Genomic DNA, 21,838 nt, shown 5'->3' on the forward strand with positions numbered 1-21,838 from the left:
ACAAGTTGCACATACACAAACTTCTTTCCACCCAGCCATTGAGCAGAACCTTTTTTGCAAACATTGTTTAAAAATCTAAATTGTTTCTGCTACAAGGACTAGAAACTTATTTTATCTCGCACACGGACAAATGCACACAGAGAACCTTTGACTCCAAGCCTGTTTCCCCAATTCCACACTGCAGAGGCACAAATTCCCAGCCTGTTGGCAGCATGAAGCACAAAAGAAAGCAGTTTCCAGATAAAGCCTGGCTGAAGAGGTCAGCCCTCTTGACAACAAGTCAAGGACATCTGACCAAAGATCATACCAGCTTTGGTTCTCCAGGACTCCTCCTCTAGAGCAGCCAACAATGATGGCAGGACCAGCTTCACACCATGGGCACTCAAGTTGCTCATCACTGCTTTGGCACAGTCGTCTGCAGCCTGGAGGAACAGAAGACTGGGTTTAGGATCTGCCTTCCATTTTTGTCACGATCCAACCGTCAAACATAATTCTAACTTGCATTGGAGCAGGATGAGGCTGGCTTCTAGCAATGGCAGTATAAGTGCAGAGGTGGTGCAGGGGAAGGGGAGTGAGGATGAAAACCACAGCCACAGACTCAAGGATAAGAACAGTAACAGTCATGAGTATTCACTCTCATCAGGAGTCAGACTGGATCCTGCTGCTCCCACCCCATTAGGCAGGAACACTCTGGGGTTTTTTGGTGGTGGTGTTGTTCAGGGAGTTTTTTTGTATCTTTGTATTTCTGTGTGCGTGCATGTGTGTGCACACCTGGAAGCCATGGCGATCTCTTGCAATTGATCCCTATTTGGGGGCATGGAGGCTATTCAGAGAGGTGGTTGAAAAAAGTCTGCCCCTGCCTCCAGCTCTGGTATTCTAAGGAGCCAGGGTCAGCCCTGCTTAGCTTCCAAGATCTGATGGGATTGGGCTTGCCTGGGCTATCCAGGTCAGGGCTGATCACTCTGGTTTTTGAAAGTGTTTTATTCTTCTACTGGCAAAAGAAGCTAATCAAACTTGGGTCTCCTAGATCTTAGTGCAATACACTAATCGGTACACAGTGTTGCATACTGTCTGACAGGTCCTGCTCCCTGGCCATGGAGCAACGTAATACCAGGGAGAGGGAGAAACGGGAAGATCCATGGAAAGAAAAGGCAGATTTTGCAAGAGATGCTTATGACCCAATGCATGCAAAGCAGGTGGTCTAGCACTGATCTGTGTTCCACCCCATTCTCAATTATGACCCCTTTCCTTTCAGTAGCAGGAAGCCTATCCTTCTCACTCGGATTCCATGCCATGGAAAAGCAGGTGGAAAGGTTACAGCTCTTTGTCAAACTGCCTGCCTGCTTTCTTGGGAACACCATGCCCCTTACCTCTCGGACGTATTGATTTCCATCTCCAAAGCAGAGCAGCAAGTGGGGTAACACGTGAACCACATAGGGCTCAAAGAGCTTCCCGAGCATGATGCAGAGCATCTCAAAAGCAAACAAGGCCCCTAATGAGAGACAGAACAGTCAACAAGGACAACATATCAGCCAGCCCGCAGCTGAATCATTTGTCTATGCTAATTCTCAGATACTGAACCAGCACACAGCTAATTGAAGGAACACACCCTTAATAATTAAGAGCAATGTAAACTCGACTTGAGTCCTCTGGAGTCAAGCTGCAACCTGACGTCCATAGGCTATGTTCAAATTGCAGCATCTCAGCAGCAGAACCAAGACAAAGTCAGGGATAGCTGCTTTATACCTTCGCTGGAAGCAATGCAGCTATAAATGGCCATATTCAAACTTGCAGCGCCTATCGGGCTGCACTAACAGTACCCCTGGTCTAAGCTATGTAAACAGAGCAGCCCAGGTTGAGGAGAAAAGCATGCTCAACTCACCTTCTCGCCGCCGGAAGTTCTTCTTATCCTGGATGGCATCGGTCAGAGTGGCCATCATTTCCTGCTGCTTCAGGGAGAGGATGCCGAGGCCTTTTACCAGGCCGGCTAGCCCATAGGCGGCCCCTTTCCTTTCAGCGTACTTATCTGATTCCAGCAGCAGCTGCATCAGTTTCTGGATCATTCCTCCCGCATCTTCTTTGATTGCAGGCACAAGAGGTGGAAGGCAGCCGGCCACAGACTCCTGAACCTATGAGAAGTAGCCCTTGATAGGTCACTGGATGTATGCCAACTGACGTAATGCAAAGCTCTGATCTCTACACTCCTAGTAGCTGCAAAAATGGTGATTGCTTTTCATTGGAAACGTCCTGGTCCTCTCCAATTAAAATCTTGGTATGCAAAAATCTGGGAAATCTATGCAATGGACACAATCTCTGATTATGTCACCTCTACAGTAAATTCTAATTCCTCGAATAACCTACTATATAAATGGCTTCCCTTCTCTTCCTAGAGAGCCACTATGGTGTAGTGGTTAAGTGTGCCGACTCTTATTTGGAAGAACCGGGTTTGATTCCCCACTCCTCCACTTGCACCTGCTGGAATGGCCTTGGGTCAGCCATAGCTATCGCAGGAATTGTCCTTGAAAGGGCAGCTGCTGGGAGAGCCCTCTCAGCCCCACTCACCTCACAGGGTGTCTGTTGTGGGGGGAGATGACATAGGAGACTGTAAGCCGCTCTGAGTCTCTGATTCAGGGAGAAGGGCGGGGTATAAATCTGCAATTCTTCTTCTTCTTCCTTGAAGCCTTTTACTATCAGCAGTGTATGGCTAGCTCATTTATTCCTAGTCAGTTTTGTGATGTTATTAACTGCATGTGAAATGTGGTAATAGTTTAAATATTAGTTACATTCTTTGTTAATTGTAATTAAGTCCTTAATATCTACTTATATGCTTAATTTATTTCATTTTATACAGCTCTATGTCTGTAATCTGCCTTTTTAGCTCAATGGGACGGTGGCTCAGTGGTAGAACATCTGCTTGGGAAGCAGAAGGTCCCACGTTCAATCCCTGGCATCTCCAAAAAAGGGTCCAGGCAAACAGGTGTGAAAAACCTCAGCTTGAGACCCTGGAGAATCGCTGCCTGGAGAATCGCTGAGAAGGCAATACTGACTTTGATGGACCAAAGGTCTGATTCAGTATAAGGCAGCTTCATATGTTCATGTTCAATGCTGCATTTGTTGACATTTACTGTTTTTTATTAATTTCAAACAAAAGTTAAAATTAAAAAAATGAACTTCTGATAACTGAAGAATATTATTCCAACACGAATCTCTCCTAATCACATAAGTAGCAGTTCACTGCTCAGTTATCTACATCAAACAGATCTCCAATAGGGTCACACTTCTTTTCTTTTTAAAAAAAAAGTAAAGATGTTTTGACAATTGCTCAGTCTTAAAATATAAAAATGGATTACTGTTTATTGTAAAGGGAAGGTGTTTGTTCCTGTTGGGTCTCTTAGACTTGTGCAATTTTCCGTCCAACTAAAATCTTCCAGAAGGAAAAGTATAAAATACATATAGTTATTACTGCCTTAACTGTTTTGGTAAATGAGTTTTCATCCTCCTGAGAGCATTAAGAAGACAAGTGCGCCCTCAAGTGGCCAACTGTGGATATGCAGCATTTCACTTTTCCCTGGTTTGGATCTAACAGGTTCCACTGCCATTTTAAAGAAACCCTCCAAATTAAAACACACAACAACCCTTTTTACTAAAGGAGAATACTTGAAGCATGACATAGCACCAATCTGAAAGGAAGTTTTACATGTTTTTTACTCCTTCCCCTTGGGGTCTGTTCTAAGCCCTGCTGTGCAGAGGAGGAAGGGCTAGAAATCAAATAAATAAATAAACCCAGCTAACTTCACAAATAGGCTGCCTTTCCCCAAATTTGCCAAAAAATCTACACAGCAAACCTCCAAGACCCCTAAGAAATACAGCTGCATCCTGGTTTTAATACTCCAGTTCAAACTCTGTATGATCCCAGTGCATACTTGTCTACCAATTTCATTATGCCCATCTATGGAACATGAATTATTACTGCCATTACTTGTTCTTTGTCTATTGTTGGACTTTTGCTTTCTTCAGGTTGTATGTGTACTGTGATACATTACTGTTATTATTTACAAAATTTGTAGATAAATAGTATTATATATAAAGTGCCCTAAAAGGTAAAGGTAATCCCCTGTGCAAGCACCAGTCATTTCCAACTCTGGGGTGACATTGCTTTCACAATGTTTTAATGGCAGACTTTTTTACGGGGTGGTTTGCCATTGCCTTCCCCAGTCATTTACATTTTACCCCCAGCAAGCTGGGTGCTCATTTCACCGACCTTGGAAGGATGGAAGGCTGAGTCAACCTTGAGCTGGCTACCTGAACCCAGCTTCCGCTGGGATCGAACTCAGGTTGTGAGCAGAACTTGGACTGCAGTACGGCAGCTGTACCACTCTGTGCCACAGGGCTCTAGAAAATGCCCTACTGAACCACAATAAAATTCAGCCCACTGGGAAAACCATTTGAAACAGCCAAGAAAACTAAACCAAAGTAGGGCCAAAGCAACTTCTTTCCTTTAGGACAATGCCTCAATGGAGGAGCCATCAAAGGCAGACCTCTGCTATGCCTTAGTGCGGAAGGGAGGCAAAAGAGAAGGAAGGACTGCAGGGAATTTAAGTCTTTAAAAATAATAACAGGCACCACTGAAAAAACTGAGGCAGCAGATGCCCAATACCATTTGGCCCCTCCTGCTCAACCCCCCCCCCCCCCACCTGGCTGGGAAATTGCTTTATTTCATTGTTACTGGCAGGGAATTCGTTTACCTGGGAACCCTTGGACCTGATTATACCCAAATATCTACAACTTTGACACAGACCAGGGATGTCATGTTTTTGTAGACAGCCATCTTTATTGCTTTGGATTGGATTCTTTAAAAAGTTTTAAGCTGATTATTGTTATAGTTTTTATGTTGTGATCCACCCTGAGCCCATTCGCAGGGAGGGCAGGATAGAAATTAAATAAATAAATGTTTCAAAATAACAGAACACTTTCGTAGGTGAGCGAGATTTTGCTTAGTATGCTCCCTACAATGGCTTCTTGTGTTTGTACTTGCAAGTTATTGCATGAAGTGGGGACTTGTGCGTATTCTTCATGGGAAGGTCTTCAAATTTGTTCTGCCATTGTGGGAAGAAAGCAGAATACACTACCTGTTGGGATGGAGTGGAGAGTGCCGCTATCAGTTTGGCAACGATTGGTTTCACTTTAGGGTCGCTCTTGTCCAAATGTTTGGCCAGAGACCCCATCAGAATAACCACACTCTGCCTGACGGCATCATAGCTGGCATCGTTCGGTGCGTTCTTCAGGAACTCTTCAAACACTGGCAGCAGGGAGTTAACACTGTCCTGAAAGTCGTCAAGATATTGTTACCCATGACCAGAAGAAAACCCACTTAAGCACAGCTGGGTACTGGAGGTGGAGCCTCTAATCCACAATTAAATCTAAAATTACCCCACAGAAAAATCTGTTCTTTTGTATTTCTGGGAAGGGGGGGGGCGACTATTCGAGAGACTATAATTGCAGGCATTGTTTCCTGCGCTCTCAATTGTTGCAATGGGAGGAGCACAATAAAAGTACCACCAGAAGTAATTCTGAGGGCAGGGGGTCATGGCAGCAGAACAATCTTTTTGCATAAAGTCCCAGGTTCAATCCCTTCCGTCTCCAGTTGAAAAGAATAGTGGATGTTTGGAATGACAAACTTTTCTCTGCCAGAAAAAGGAATGCAGGTTTTTCTGGGAAGATTTTTCGGTTCAAACTGAAATAATGTTAGCAAAATTTAGGTAATATTAGCAAAAGAAGACAAACACACCACTTAGAAGCACTGGGTTTATCCATTTCCTATCCCATGCTTAACCCTTCTACCATGACTGATATGCAGCATAACAGATTGTATTTATATACATGAAGTGGAATTTTTTCCTTATGACCAAGCAAAGAGGTCAGTGTTATTCCAACAGTACAGATGGGAAACTGAGGCTGAGACAATAATGGCTTGTCATTACCAGACCACTTACCAAAGGCTAAGGTGAATCTGAAACTGGGACTTCCTGGTTCAGAGCTCCTGACTTCTACACCATACACGCTTGGGAATGTATTTTCTAAACACTTTTTAACGACCTGGGTTTCAACACTGCACTTCATTCCCTTCTCAGACATCTTATATCGAATAGTGACATGTGGGCCCATCTACAGATCAGGATTAGGCTCATTTACATAAAAGGAAATTTTTTCTACAAACTTGGGTAATGCCCCAGGACTGCAAAAAAATCTGAAAACCAGGAGGGAAAAAAAGATGAATGGACAAAACAGACAAGTTTACAGGGGAAAAAATCCAGGATCTTAAAAAAAAAAATACACAGGAGGGTTAAAAACTCAAAACGATAGCAGCACCTGTAGCATTAAGAAAAAGATGCCCTCGGTGGCTATTGCTAGGCAACCACAACAGTTTTGCCAGCATTCCATTCTGTTACTAAAATGTAGGGAAAGAGAGGAGGGCCCTTTCAAGGCTCTTTTAGCCTTTGAGAAAGGACTCAGTGGGGGCCAGGCCCATCAGCAGCCACTGGGTGACTTGATACCATGCAGTCTGCATAACTCACGCAGGTCCAGCTGCTTGCTATTGTGCAAAAGCAGTTGACGCACTAAAGCCAGAGTGTGGTGTAGTGGTTAAAGTTTCAAACTGTGCTTTGGGAGACTCAGGTTTGAATTCCCACTCTACTGTGGAATCTCAATAGATGACCTTGAATCACTCACACATTCTCAGCCTAACCAACCTCACAGGGTTGTTGTGAGAATAAAATGCAGGAGAGGGAAATCATGTAAGCTGCTTTGGGTCCCAACTGTGGAGAAAGGTAGCATATAATTGAAGTAAATAATATAGTTGAAGATGGGGGGCAGATAAAAGGTGGATGAATTCAAAAGAGAGGAAAAAGCAGGGGAAAGTAAGGATATGGGAGTTGCTAGGAGGTGGGAAAGAGGAAAGTGGAGTAATGGTAGTCCTTGCAGGTTCCCCCCAGTGCAGAACTGGACCAGAGTTTCCAAGGGAAAGGCTGCTGGGGGAGGGAAGGAAGGAAAGCTCAAGGTAGGGAAGCAGATAAAGGTAGGTTGGCTGGTGGCTGGAAAGGAGAGACGCAAGCAGGAAAAGAGGAGAGGGGAATGGAATGGGGGCTTTCAGGAAAGGAAAAGAAAACAGAGCAGAATAGGGGAAACTGGATGGACCCCATAAGTCCTTGCAGGTCTCTCATTTGTACCTACTTGAATGCTAAACAAGAGCTCAAATCCAACTTGCCTTGCCATGGGTATTGAGCGCAGAGAGGGCTGCATCCAGCATGCATTTTCGGACCTCAGGATTGCGATCATTAAGGGCATCAGGGACAAAGAACTGGAAAAGAGGCTTCACCTGTGAGCTATCCAGATGCTGAGAAAGTTTGTTCAGGGCCAAAGCAATGCCACACCTGTGAGGATGACATGCTAGTTATTATAATTTCATCTCACACTATATTTTTTTTAGAGAAGAGAAAGCTTGGAATGTTTTGTTTAGATTAAGAGTGTCAGAATTTAAACAGGGAGTACCTGGCTTCCCACTGGTCAGGTGGAGATTCCGATATCACACGTCCAAGAGCATCCAGAACTGGAGGGGGCCTCTGGTGAGAGAGAAAGAGGTAGAAGTCCATCAGTGGGGGGAACTGCTCAGGCACCATGTGAGGCAGAAACAGCAGTTTCCATCTGCACAGGTAACGTTATTCCTTGGAACTTACATAGAGTTTCTCCTGATAAATCTCCATCAGTTTGGTCATGACTTCCCTGGTTTGGCTTCGGTACTGTTCAACGCCCTTGGAAAGCGCCTCGGCACCTGCCTGCCGCACGGCTTCCTCGTAGTGGATGACATCTTTAATCAGCACCGAACAGATATCCGGCTGCAGCTCCAGCCCCATCGACTCCCACAGCCTGCAAGTAACCAAGGAAGTGAAATGGCCATCCTCCATCTTGCATTGAGACAACAACAATACAGAAAACTTTTTTCAGGGCAGTGTACAACATTCTAATACAGTTCTAAAACATTTACCAGAACTTTTAAGCGTAAAAGTCGCAAGCACTGTATTAAGTTGGGGAAATCACTAATTGGGATTTTATTGTTTTTTTCATGTTTTTAATTATACATTTTAAGTCACCTTGGGCCATGGGGAAAGATGGAATAAACTTCATAGGGAACGTAAAACCTACATTCTGGAGTTTTTGCATTGGATGTGGGAGAAGGGGGAATGACACATGTGAAAACTGAGTATTTTAGAAAAACATGTTCTGGTCCTCCACCACAGCAGAAGATCAAAATACCCCACAACTCAGTGGTTCAGCATGCACTTTGCATGAGGACTGCCCAATTCCTGGCAACTCCAGTTATAAAGTCATCTTAGATAGCAGGTGCTGCGAAAGACATTTCTCTGCCTGGGACTCTGAAGATCTGCTGGCAGTAAAAGTGGGCAAATGCTCCAATTCAGCCAAAGGCAACTTGGTTTGTTCACAGGTCATGAACATACTACTTCAGGTCCCAGAGAAACGATAACCACTCGCCATTTGAACTATTTTCCTGAGGGAGAAAAAAAGGCCAAAAATTATACCTCACCTCTCTGCCAACTTTCGAATTTCTTCTTCCTTGTCAAAGTTCACCACCCAGAGACGGCGCAAGAGGTTGAGCCCATTCTTCTCATCGCTATCTGGAGTTGGCAGCACCATCTGTAACTCCATCAATCCCTGAACAGAAATCAACCAGACAAATCAGCGCAAAGCTTATCTTCCGTTTCCCCACTGCTTGGCATCTCAAGGCTTCCATCTGTCTGGAGAAAGCTAAACTAGGAAGTGGCTGAACTCTCTCTTCCAGCGCTTGCAATTTGCATGTTGAGCTGTTCACCCATTGCTCCACATGAGCAGCATCATACTTCTATGTGTCACTCTTTTCACTGCCTTTCTTACTATGGCAGACAGCCACAACCACAGGATGCTGCAAAGAATGCAAGGAAATTTTGACAGTGGCCAGACTATGCAATGTTCACAATCAAGGAATTAAGACAATGGCTCTCCCTTTTTTTTGTTCCCCGGTACCTGGCATCCCCCTTGATCCTGAACACTGGATTTAATAGTCCCGGTCATCCTTCCATATTCATAATCCCCTAGGGGAGTTGTCCACCTGCCCCCTCATCACTGTTTTCCATCAGCAAGCAAAGTCCCTTCTGTTTTGTCTGGTGTACCCTCATTGACTGACCCTTCTTCTTTGTTCTTTGCTTATTTATATGATGTTTGTTATATAACATTTTTTAAAATGGTGCCACCTCAAGGGCCCTAATTCAGCCCAAAAGCAGCACACTTTTGGTTTAGGTAAATAAATTTAGCATAAACTTCAAGACATGAGGAGGCGTGAAGGATGGTAGCAAGCAAAGAACCCCTCCTGTCCAAGAGAGGATGTGATTCCAACGGACCCGGAGAGCTGCATCGCGAACGTTCATGCATGGAGACTGAAGGGCTTGGAGGAGCACATCGATTTCCTCTTGCTCTGCATAGGCACAACCATCCTCTCCACTGCTGCTGGCGCACAAAGCTGTCAGTGCATTCGAAGCCAAAACCTGAGAAATGTCGACGGATTTAGAATGACTACCCAAAATTCACTTTCACAACTTGAAGATTTATTTGAGTTATTCATATGCTGCCTTCTGAAGTTTGAGAACTGCCCAGAATAGAGATCATATAAATGAGCTAACCCCAGCACTGTTCTAAGTGAATTCTTTGCTATACAACTTCTCTCAAAGCTATCCCTGGCCAAGGAAAACCTGCCCACTCCCCATCCCAACTAGTAAGAAAAAACAGCATATTCTCATGAGATCAAAAGTTCTACAGGGATCCTTGAACCAAAGAAATTCTAATCCAGGGTTGGCCAAATGTAAAAGCCACATAGAATAAATGTCAGATGTTTGAAGAAGAAGAAGATATTGGATTTATATCCCGCCCTCCACTCCGAAGAGTCTCAGAGTGGCTCACAATCTCCTTTACCTTCCTCCCCCACAACAGACACCCTGTGAGGTGGGTGGGGCTGGAGAGGGCTCTCACAGCAGCTGCCCTTTCAAGGACAACCTCTGCCAGGGCTATGGCTGACCCAAGGCCATGCTAGCAGGTGCAAGTGGAGGAGTGGGGAATCAAACCCGGTTCTCCCAGATAAGAGTCCGCACACTTAACCACTACACCAAACTGGCTTGAGAGCCAAGCTGTTTGAGAGCCGCAAGACATGAAAATTACACATGTCTTTATTAAAACTCTTAATACTTCCTTTGCACAGAAAGATAAAATACATATGTATGCACTTTACAACATGACCACACTAGAAGGAGATTTTTAAAAAAACAAAAGCTGGACATAACGGTCCCCATAAGACCAGCATAGGGAAAGGTTAGGGAATTATTTTTTGTGGGAAAAGGAAACACACCTGTACCATATAAATCACTGTAAATAACAACTCCAACAAGAGCTATGAAATTAAGGTGGAACCATGCACAGCACTCTAATTCCACCCCTCCTTCTAGTGGCTCCCTTGGCTCTTGTGCTTTCTTCCCCTGTTCTAGGTCTCCAGGCGACCTCCAGGCAACCTCTGTGGTGGAGGAGAAGAGCTTGCAAGCCTGCCCATTTCCCTCTCCTTCCCAATTCACACATGGCACTCAGAGGCTGACTGAGGTCCTGATGTTAAGCACACTTATTTGAGAGTAAGCCCGCATTAAGTTCCTCCTCAACCTCTGTGAGACACATAATATATGTGAAAAATCTGCATGTGGCTCCCAAGTCACAGTTTGACTATCCCTATTCTAATTAATGGATTATGAAGTACATTAACGGTGGGCAACTAGCCACCTTGCCAAGTACTGCCTGTTTAAGAATGGCATCTGATTCCCCCAAGGTCTCATGAAGAAGTCCTCCCTACCCTGCCTAACAGATATTTCTGGAGTTATTGGCCAAATGCACAACTACTCAGCACCACAGGGCCATCCATGCACTAGAACTGGGATGGCCAATGTCTATAATCCTGAGCACTACTCCATAGTCCCAGACAAGGGCTGGAAGGGGCCAACTCCATGAAGAAGTTGGCACCACATTGCAGAAAGGGCTTCCCAGTGAGTGAAATGCTTGTGCTCAAAGAACATCCAAAACAGATATTATGTAGTGTTAGAAGTACAGAATTCCTATTGCTAACAATTCGAAAACATTAGTGAGGTCATCAGGGACAAAGGGGCAGTAACTCCGATAGCCTGCATTTGACCCACAGGCTACCTTTTGGCCATACCTACACTGAAATAACTGGCCAATTCACCTGCAATCGTGGAGAGCCGGTTCCAATCACTTTAGTCAGGAGCAGCAGCATATCTGTACGAGGCAGTAACTCAGGACCGTTCTGACAAGCATTGAAAAAACACAAAAAAGCAAAGCATGAACATTTGTCATGAAAATGCCTTCATCTTATTACTGAGAGCAGCAGCAGCACAACCCACGGGGAACAGACAGCTCGCAATCAAAGTTAAGTGCTCCTCTGTCCAGGACCTGGGACTTGGCAACTATTGTATTTCCCTCCATAAGCAAAAAAAAAAAAAAAATACAAAAAAGGGAGGAAGAAAGAACTTTCTGGGGTATAAGTCAAGGAAATCGCAAGGACTTTTTTGCCATCTGGTCGCAGCCAACTTACAGACACCCTGTAGGATTTTTGAGACAAGTGATTAGGCTGAGGTGGTTTGCCACTGCCCGCCTCTGCGTAGCATTCCTGCACTTCCTTAGCCATCTCCCATCCAAGTACTAATCAGGGCTGACCCTCTTTAAGCTTCGAAGAGGTCAGGTCATCCAAGCCAGTCAAATGGATGGGGAAGAATTTAAAAGCGCCCTGGTGTGCCTGAATGACAATAACTTAGGAAGAAGATGATTGGGGACCATGATGCTGGAGGAGGCCTGGGAGTAGCTCTCAAACCAAGAAGTGCCAGATGGGAAAGAGAGTGAGCGTGCAGACCAGTAAGTTTCACATTTTAGATTTTCTTTCCCAAACTTCACATATTTTTGGTTTACCTTTTTTAACCATATGTTTAATAATGGTTTCTGTTTATCATACGTTAGTTAACATTCTGTTTACCAGGACTCACTCAGAGCCTGCGCGAATGAGAAGGTTTCAAAAGCACAAAAAAGGGTAAAGATGCCTCTGCACATTTCTGGAAGACAGAACCAACTCTAACCTCATCAACCAGCAAACTCTGGTTATTTGTAGATGACCGAAGCTGTGCATGCACTGTGATGGTCTGCAGAACCTTGACCAGAAGTTCTTCTTTCTCTTCACTATCATTGGGAGTTTCCAGCAGCACCATCTTTAGAAGAGGAAAAACTAAGGAAAATGCTGGAGCCGATAATGGCACAGGGCCTGCAAGGAGCAGAAGAAAACCAAGAAATGTCAGTGAGGAAAGCAGCTTCCACACATGCTGTGGGGCAGGCAGAATGCTTTGGCTTGTTGCATCAGAGTGCTGGGCAAGGACAACAGTTTTAACCTAGCCCTCTCCTCACTAAGCTAGTTGTCTTTCATGTTGAGGAACCATTCAAAATGAAGGGCAGGACCATGGTTCATTCGGCTTTGCAAGCAGAAGGCCTCAGGCTCAATCCATGCCTTCTTCACATAAACGATCCCAGGGAGCAGGTGTTTGGAAAAGCCCTTCTCTGACTGGGTCCATTGGAAAGCCAGTGATGATCAGACCACTAACAATACTCCCTCTAAGCTGTGGAGTCTTGCGAGCAAAAATTGAACATATGAAGCTGCCTTATACTGAATCAGACCTTTGGTCTATCAAAGTCAGTATTGTCTTCTCAGACTGGCAGCGGCTCTCCAGGGTTTTCCACACCTATTTGCCTGGACCCTTTTTTGGAGATGCCAGGGATTGAACCTGGGACCTTCTGCTTCCCAAGCAGATGCTCTACCACTGAGCCACCATCCCTCCAGAATCCCTCAAAAATTCTACTTTGTGAGCTACTGGCATTAAAGCTGTGAGTTAGCCATTTGGCTACTGCATAAATTAGTTTGCTCTGGAGCCACTTTTCCTGAACTAAGCCAAAAATGTGTGAGCTGGAGATTAAAAAACTGTGAGCTAGCTCACACTAACTCAGTTCAAAGGGAAGACTGAGACCACACAATACAAAGCTAGAAAGACCAATGTTCTGGTCTAGAAAAGTCAGCTCCCTTTGAGATCTGCCACCTATAGTCACAAGTGATGAGGAGCACTCTGCCACCCCCGTAGATGCCTCAATCTGCTGAATGTATAGATAAGGCCAAAGCTACCTCTGTAACAAAGTTTGGGGCTTGACTAGCACATGGAGGATCTTTTTCTGTTTCAGTTGAAAGCAAGCAAGCAAACAAAAAAGACCCAAGAGATGAAAGCAAAGTTTCCACAAATTGAAAAATCTGAAAGTTGCCTCACCAGCTGCCTCCCCCTTGCTCATCCGGCCAGGAACAGTGTTTGCGTGAAGCAAGTTAACCACTCGATGGACAGCAGTGGGCAGGTCTTCCTGGCACCAGGATTCTTCCAAATCACACTCCGGCTTCATCAACCGCAGAGTCACATGACTCACTAAGGTCCCTGCAAAAAGGGGAAGAACAGCAGGAACTTGGGATTTGGCTTGCTGCAAGGGTAGTCTTACAGATGCAGACAAGAAGCCAACAACAACAAAAGAATGTTAGAAAGCTGCACTGCTGTGGCAGTACCACTGAATAAAGAACACAAACTGTGCTCTGGCACATTTGGTTAAAGCTCCATATTCTTGACTTTCTTTTAAAATGCAGTGGGGCCATTTTTATTCTTGGAGGCCAGAACAGGAATGGGGAAGAAGACAAGAGACCTCTTCAAGAAAGGCACCAGCGGAAACAGAAGTTATGAGAGAGGGTACTCAGGTTATGAAAGTTATGTGAAAGGTTTAGAGAGTTATGTGAGAGGGTACTTAGCAGCTCAGGGTACTCTTTTCCTCTAGGTGAAAACGAGGAACTCCCTCTCACCAGCAGGGGGCTAAACACACAACTCAGAGCTCTGCCTACATAGCTGCTCCCTCCAGGGAGAAAACAATGCTTGCGGGCTGAGCTTGGACCATAAGTGGCCAGCTGACTTGTTTTGTTTGGCACACAGACTATGTGATCAATAACTTCAGGGATGGGAGTGCAGATGCATACTGGAGCCAAGGTGGATGAGTGGAGAGGAGACTTCACACGTCAAGGTTTCTGCCCCTTTACTCTTATGAACACGTCTGCAGAGCACCACCATAAAAACATTACTCCTGCTATAAATTGCCAGTCAAGGGCTGGCAACCCCAAAGCACTATGGAGGGTGGGGCTTACCCAAATGGCATCCACTGATGTTGCAGTGCCACATCCTGCTGTGTAACCAATGAGACAATGTCACCTGGGTTACACAGCAGAAAGTGATGTCACAGCACCAACAGATGCAATTGTTGCTCCTGTTTTTCTCCCACTCCCTATGGAGCAGCAGCAGGAGGCAGAGGTGATTGATGCTATGCTAGCTATGCTTTGTGTGCAGGGACAGGATTTTGCCTTTTCTCTGGCTCTGCTCATGCTGCAAAACTAACGCAGCTGGCCTTTTTTGCCCTTGCTCAGATCACAGCAAGGCTCCTGTTAAAACACTGGCTGTCAAGTAGGGCCCACCTTAGCAGCTTTCTTATTCTAAACGAAAATCTGCAGACAACATTGATGTCTTAATTGCTGTTAAGTCATATGCCCTGTTAGTTTTTCATGATAACATTCTAGTGAGCTTTATTTCATGTAAGCCATTTTGAGCCTCTTGGGAAAAGTACCGTAGTTTAATAAAACCGAAGCTTTATCAACACTAACCAAAAGTCTTCAAGTGAGCAGGCATCACACAAGACGCCAAAGAAAGGAAAGGGGTCTTAATCCGTGGAGCAGCCAATGGTGATTTTAAGAGAGGCAGGAAGGAGCCAACGAGAGCAGGGATGTACTGAGAGAGACCAGGTGGGTTCCTCTTTAGAACGGCATCTAGAAGACCCAACATGAATTCCAATTCATCATCGAGCTGCAAGAAGACACAACAGAGGTTACTTTCGAAACATGATCTAAAGAGAAAGCCAGCGTGTTCTGAATGAGAACATACACATAAATGCACTCCTGTATTTTGTCAGGGCAAACACAGAACAAACCATCAAAGAGTCCCATGGCATACATTTTTATCCTGTCCTTCCCCCAAGGAACTCACAGCAGCATACATCGTTGCTTATTTCACATTTTATCCTTACATCATCTCATGAGGTAAGCTAGGCTGGGACAGTATAACTGGACCCAAGATCACCCCATGAGTTCCTGGTAGGGTTGCCAGGTCGAATTCAAGGAATATCAGGGCACTCTGGGAGTGGAGCCAGGAGTAAGGGTGTGACAAGCAGAACTGAATTCCAATGTGAGTTCTGGCCATCACAGTTAAAGGGACTGCACACCTTTTAAATGCCTTCCCTCCATTGGAAATAATGAAGGGTAGGGGCACCTTCTTTTGGGGTTCATAGAACTGGACCCCCTGGTCCAATCTTTTTGAAACTTGGAGGATGTTTTGAGGAGAGGTACCGGATGCTATGCTGCAAATTTGGTGCCTCTACCTCAAAAAACAGCCCTCACCCCAAGCCCCAGATACCCACAGATAAATTCTCCATTATACCCTATGGAAATTAGACTCCATAGGGAATAATGGAATGCCCAGCAGACATTTCCCTCCCTCCACCACTTTCAGACAGCCTTGAAGCAGGGGGAGGGCCTCCAAACCGGGGGATCCCCTGCCCCCACCTGGAGATTGGCAGCCCGAGTTCCTGGCCCATTTCTACAACCCAGGTGCTGGGTGGAAACATTCAGCTATCACTGACAGGAATGGGGTGCCTGCCTGCGCTCCTGTGACAGAAATCCTAAAGCTTGCTAAGCTTAAGAGTGCCATTGCCAGGTGCTTGACGAAGGTGGGGCTACATTGTATATGGCTCTGATCAGTAAAAGGAGCCTCTGACATCAGAGGCGGAGATTTGCACAGGATTGGAGAAATCAGTTTGTCATTCTTGGAAAGGAGGCTGGTTTAGGTCCAACTTCATTTAGCATAAATATATATGGGCATCTGGGATTTTCCCTTGTTTTTAGTCTCCAGCGAAACTGGGTCCACAGGAAGTTGGGAAGGAGTTATGGACTCCTCTGATTTCTTGTTACTGCAACAAACTTTGCATATGCTCTAAGAAGTCATCTACAGCATAGGTAATGTAACTTTAGCTTAGTAAGTTCAGCTGTATTGCTTTTCATTTTAATATATCTGTGCTGTTGTTGCTATGTGCTTTTCTTTGTATTTTGTTTTGCCTTTTCCACCCCCTTTAGATCCAACTACCTTTCCCCTTTTCCCCTTTCTTTTATGATAAACCCTTGTATAAATACTTTTTTTTTGCTTTGCTTAGATCAATCTATTGCGATGAGATATTTCTCTTAATCTCTCCCCCACGTGCTAGACTGCAAAGGTTGGTTATAAATTATTGCTATTGCTCTACTACTGTGCTAGAAGACTACCCTCAGCAGGTCAGTCTACAGGTTCTCAGAAGGACCTGAGTGATAGCAGCTGGTTACCAGCGGACTTTCCAAGGAACCTTTGGTCTAACGAGTTCCAAGCAAGGAAAGGCACCACTTTCCCCTTCCTACTGTAACAGTCTCAAGTCTTCATCTAAACCAACATCATTCTCTCCAGAATGATGAAGAAACAGAATCCAGGAGAGGATTACGTGAAGGATTCCTTCTATGCAATTTGCCAAGGGCAGGAAGTCAACTGGAGGAAATTGGGAGGTCAACCAAGTGCTTCTCCTGACTCTTTTACTTCCCCAAGAAAAATAAAGCACTACATTAGCGACACAATTGCAGTGAGGGATGAATCCGCTGTCCAACCTGACAGTGAGGTGGGGGAATGCAACACGTCTGTTAACAAAACATGCAGAGACACCACAATCCCCAGGTATCCTTGCAGCACAGAGATCCTTTTTGAACCTATTCTGCCTGTCATCACAGCAAGCATTTTGCTGGAATTGTGAACGCCCAACCAGGGTCTGGGTTTAGCCCAACTCTGTCCTCACTTGCCTCTTTCAGTTCCTTCCTGGTACGGGATTCCTTTTCCAACTGGGCATTCAGCATCTCCTTCTGCTTGCTTGTGAGCTGGACCTCTTCCTTAATCCCTTTCTTCTTCTTTATCTCCTGCAGAAGACCAGTCAAGTTATTTTGTTAATAGGGAAACCACCTTCAGAAATGTAAAGCTAATGAATAAGCATGAGAAACAAAAGGAGACTTAAAGACAGACCTAAGGTGGATGCAGCAGCAAAATGTGTTTGGGGAGAATCTGGTGCCTTAAGGGGCTTGTTGGGAGTAGCCTGGGGCCCTAAGGGGCTTACTGCTAGCCCTGGGCTTTTCCCATGCAGTAGAAGCACAGCCACCCACTGGAATTAACCCATTCCTGGAACATATTAATGACTCCTCCCTGGATCACACTCCACCTGTACTTAGTGAAAACACCTAATAAATTTGGATCATATACAATCATGGCATCTTGGAAACCATTGCATTCCACTGTTCTTCAACTACTGTTTTATCTCTGTTTGTCTTTCCACCTCTCAGGTTATTTGTCGTTTTCACAAAGCCACCCAAAGTCGGTGCTCAGACTTAAGAGAGCAAAGATAACAAGCTTCAAAGACTGCCTGTGCTACTAGTTTGATTAACCTTTCCAGCATTTTTTTAAACAAACATGATCACATCCTCTGCCCTGCCTTCCTCCAAGGAACTCAAGGTGACCTATATGGAATTCTTCCTAAGTTGCTGCCTCTAAAGCAAGCCAAGGTTGATAGATGGTGACTGGCTACAGAGTTCAAGAGGAATTTGTACCTGTACCTCTCCACCACAATATGTTGCCTATGGCTGAAGACAGCTTTTAATTAGCCTGGCCTCTTATTAAGAGGGGATTGGATAAAAATATGGAGCAGAGGTCCATCAGTGGCTATTAGCCACAGTATGTATATATACTGTATATATATATACTTTATATATATGTATGTGTGTGTGTGTGTGTATGTATATACACACACACACATATATTGGCCACTGTGTGACAGAGAGTGTTGGACTGGATGGGCCATTGGCCTGATCCAACATGGATTCTCTTATGTTCTTCTGCTCACTCCCCCTTAGGGAAAAGCAAACTGACTCAGACATCATCTGAAATTGTCACTGAAATTGTTTTACTGTTTTTAACATTTTTAAATTTGACTATGTTTGTTATTTTGAAAGTTGTACACCACCCTGCACCCTGAGCCCCAAGTAAGGGGAAAGGTGGTCTAAACATCTAACAAATCAGCTCTCCGTTAATTTCTGCAGCACATAAAGCCTCACCTCCTTCAGCTCCAGCTCAATGATCTGTTCCTTGAAAGAATAGGCCTTGTTCTCCCGTTTCATGTTGGCCTTTTTCAGGCTGTCTTGTTGTGCACTGACACAGAAAAATACAGAGGAACATGAACTACAAGAGCAATTTCAAAAAATCAATTCTGCTACAGTCACTCATCCACCCACCCCTTGGCACAGTAACGTCTCTGAACACCCCAAAAATGTTACACATCAAATCTAATCAAATTTTATTCTTATATCCCGCCCTCCCCCGCCAAAAGGCGGGCTCAGGGCGGCTCACAGACATGGCGCGCCATGATTTAGTTAAAACAGATAAACAATACTTTAAATATGGTACAGTTACATAAATTAATTAAAATAAATAAAAATAGGTGCTATAAATTCTATCAATCCCAGTTACATCGTATCATACATCAGTTTCAATTATACATAAGATGGCTAAAGTTGCAATAATTTAATCCATTTTTCACCTTTGCAAGATGGATTTGTCATACAGCTCCCCTTCAGGGGTCTTCATGATGGCAAACTCCTCTAGCGTCACCTGACCCAGAGCGGGGTTTTCCAGAGAGGTGGAAATGGTGCTGATCACTTGAGGGAGCACCCTGCCAGGAGACAGGGTGGAGAGCAAGCCCACTGCATTCAGAGAGGACTATCAAAGAAAAGAGGTAGATTAAAACTCCCATCACAATTCCATATTGCAGTACCATTTCAGCGTGCTAGTGCCCAGGGCTGAGTGCCCTCAGGGGAAAAACATTACAATTCTACAGAACAACAAACCACAAGGAGCTACATACTTCACCCTTGTGTAAATATGCATCAAGGTATTTCTTATCCTGCAGAGTAAGACTGCAGATTAAAGTATTCTGCATAACTTGCTTGGGTTTTGCTCGTCTTGGGGTAGCAATGGAGCTGTGGTTCCCAGTGCAGCAGGCACTACTGCTTATTTAGAAGCAGATTTTTGAAGTCAAAATCTATTTACTGAAATGCAGCAGGGAGTCATTTGGAGAGGGGCCATCCAGGGCACATGCTATACATCCACAGATCCAAATTCTGATAGCTCAAACGGGAAGACTCTTGCTCAAGGCTCTGAAGAGCTACAGCATGTTTCACCATATGACTGACCTAGAAAGAGCAATAGTCTCCCTCATCCTGAGGTAGCCGCATACCTTCCCAGCCGTCCCACTCCCAAACACATGCTTGCTCAAAGATATCCCTGGAAACCATTCCCAAAGAATGAAACTGGTTACCTTATTCATGGGTCTTTGAGCCACGATTCGGTCAAAAATGTTCCCTAGATGTTTGGTGACGAAATCTTCGGGGCTGAGCTTCATCTTGATCAGGAGGGCTGGCCATAGACCAGACTGCCCTGCCACTGGAAGAGAGAAATGGCTAAAAGTGACTTAGAGGAGATTCCAATGCACACCCACCCTGGCCTCTGAGAAGACAAGACAAGCCCACGTCCAATGGCAGTCCCCCAAAAAACTCACCTAAGGAAGGATGATTGCTTACAAGTAGCATCTCCAAGGCCAGCTGCTCCTTCTCCTCGGGATCTGCATCCAGCCCTGCCACACACGAGACCACGCACAACATCTCCCGAAGGACTCGAGGGGGGATGTATGTTCTCCCCTGTTCAGACAGTTCCCCAGACTCTGTCACCAGCGCCTCGGCTGGAAGCACCTTGGGGAGGACAATAGCCAGTTTAAGGCCTCGTGGAATGACACAAGGACCACTGCTACTGCAGTGTATGAGCTGGGGGGAGGTATCACTCCTAAAAATGGAGCCCCTAAACCCCTTGGGTGCAGAGAGGGCATAACAGGATAGAGATAGGAAGGAAAAATACAGTGCAGCAGAAGGTGGAGGTTGAGCGAGTATGATGCATCAAGACGGGTAGCCATGTTAGTCTGTCTGGAGCAGTAGAAAAGAGCAAGAGTCCAGGAGCACCTTAAAGACTAACAACATTTGTGGCAGGGGAGGAGCTTTCGTTAGTCACAGCTCACTTCTTCAGATATAGCTCATTACCAATGCTGATTTCTCCATGCCTACTACCCCTCTGCATGTGACGCCTAATCCAATCATGCCTTCTACCATCAATCACCTTCAATTGTCATTTGGCATCTGAAATCACTCCACTCTCCAAGATATAAGGATAGACGGATTCACACGCTAGCTGTACCTGGAGAAGTGAGCACCTTAAAGACTAACAAAATTTGTGACACGGTATGATCATTCCAATTCCATAATTCTATGTGGGTGGTTCATGAGTAGGGAAAGAACACATGGGGAGGTGGTGGGGAAGGGACCCCCAATCCTCTTTTGCTAAGAGAGCAGGGAATGCAACTTCTAAAACAAAGCTTGCTTTTTACCACTTTATATGGATTTCTATTACAAATCATCTACTGCCTAATTAACTGGGGGCAAATCAATTCCTGTTACTCACTTGTCTTCAACCCTTGGGTCAGAGCCTCAAATGGGTCACAAGGCCTCAGTATCTGGGCTGCAAAGCCCTCGTACTTGTGGTTGCCACTTTCTGAAAGGACCTGCTGCTGGTGCACATGCTTAGAGAGCAAGGGCTACTAGATGTCCTGTTCCTTAGCATATATACTGAGGATAGTGAGAAAAGGTCACACATTGATGTAGAGGCTTCCTTCAGGACTCTGCCCCTTGGCTTGCTTCTGACTATACTACAGTTTTGGATACTGGGTTTATACTTTATTTCCCTAGCTCTCTTTGAGCCAAACTATACATTACCTTTCTCCAAGCATTTTCACATTCCCTGCAACCACACACCACCAGCAGACTCCCCCCTCAGGCAGTTACCTCATGCAAAACTATGCTGGGGGGGGGGGATACTCTCCATGGAGCAGCAAAATTACACACCCCCCCTCCAGTGTGGTTATTGTTTAAGAAAACTGCTAGAGGGGGGAGGCAGGAACCCTTCTTCCCTCTTTCTGCGGCACCATTCCAAATCTGTTTGGGCCCTCGTCTTTTCTTTTTAAAAAAAAGCAGTTCCCCACAGCTGCTGGCTGACTATGGGGAAACACATTAAAAAGATCATGCATAAATTGACGCTCTGTCTGCTGTGAATGGTTCTTGCCTGGACACCAGTGAGGACTTGTGTGGCAAAAAAATAATCCAATGCTAAGTCGTTATTATAACAAGATTGCATTTGTAACAACAATCATTCATACATCAATGACAATACAATGTCATAACAATTCACATATCTTATTCATATATTCATAGTCCATACTAAAAAAACACCTCATGAGTCGTCTGAGAAATCCTGCCAGCAAGTCCTCCGTGACATGCTGATATAGCAATTTTGAGTTTATTTATTATATCAGCATGTCAAGCCTCTGGCTGAAGAAGGTTTAAATACCAAAACCAGTG

At 44.9% G+C, this 21,838-nt stretch overlaps 1 protein-coding gene across 1 annotated transcript in view; it reads right to left on the reverse strand.

The window, feature by feature from the left end:
• LOC132590805 (stalled ribosome sensor GCN1-like) overlaps positions 1-21,838 on the reverse strand; it is a 65,762-nt gene that overhangs the window by 24,389 nt on the left and 19,535 nt on the right. The window contains exons 19-36 of the mRNA XM_060263732.1: positions 19,936-20,125; positions 19,696-19,820; positions 18,919-19,097; positions 18,437-18,530; positions 17,138-17,251; positions 14,873-15,071; positions 13,455-13,613; positions 12,228-12,409; positions 11,324-11,404; positions 9,450-9,593; positions 8,600-8,727; positions 7,734-7,923; positions 7,549-7,619; positions 7,265-7,430; positions 5,130-5,324; positions 1,883-2,129; positions 1,371-1,492; positions 308-422 (exon numbers count right to left, since the gene is read on the reverse strand). Coding sequence (XP_060119715.1) covers positions 308-422; positions 1,371-1,492; positions 1,883-2,129; positions 5,130-5,324; positions 7,265-7,430; positions 7,549-7,619; positions 7,734-7,923; positions 8,600-8,727; positions 9,450-9,593; positions 11,324-11,404; positions 12,228-12,409; positions 13,455-13,613; positions 14,873-15,071; positions 17,138-17,251; positions 18,437-18,530; positions 18,919-19,097; positions 19,696-19,820; positions 19,936-20,125 — 2,701 coding nt within the window. The remainder of the gene's footprint in view (positions 1-307; positions 423-1,370; positions 1,493-1,882; positions 2,130-5,129; positions 5,325-7,264; positions 7,431-7,548; positions 7,620-7,733; positions 7,924-8,599; positions 8,728-9,449; positions 9,594-11,323; positions 11,405-12,227; positions 12,410-13,454; positions 13,614-14,872; positions 15,072-17,137; positions 17,252-18,436; positions 18,531-18,918; positions 19,098-19,695; positions 19,821-19,935; positions 20,126-21,838) is intronic.

Source organism: Heteronotia binoei, unplaced genomic scaffold, assembly GCF_032191835.1.
Source record: "Heteronotia binoei isolate CCM8104 ecotype False Entrance Well unplaced genomic scaffold, APGP_CSIRO_Hbin_v1 ptg000807l, whole genome shotgun sequence".
Lineage (NCBI taxonomy): Eukaryota > Metazoa > Chordata > Lepidosauria > Squamata > Gekkonidae > Heteronotia > Heteronotia binoei.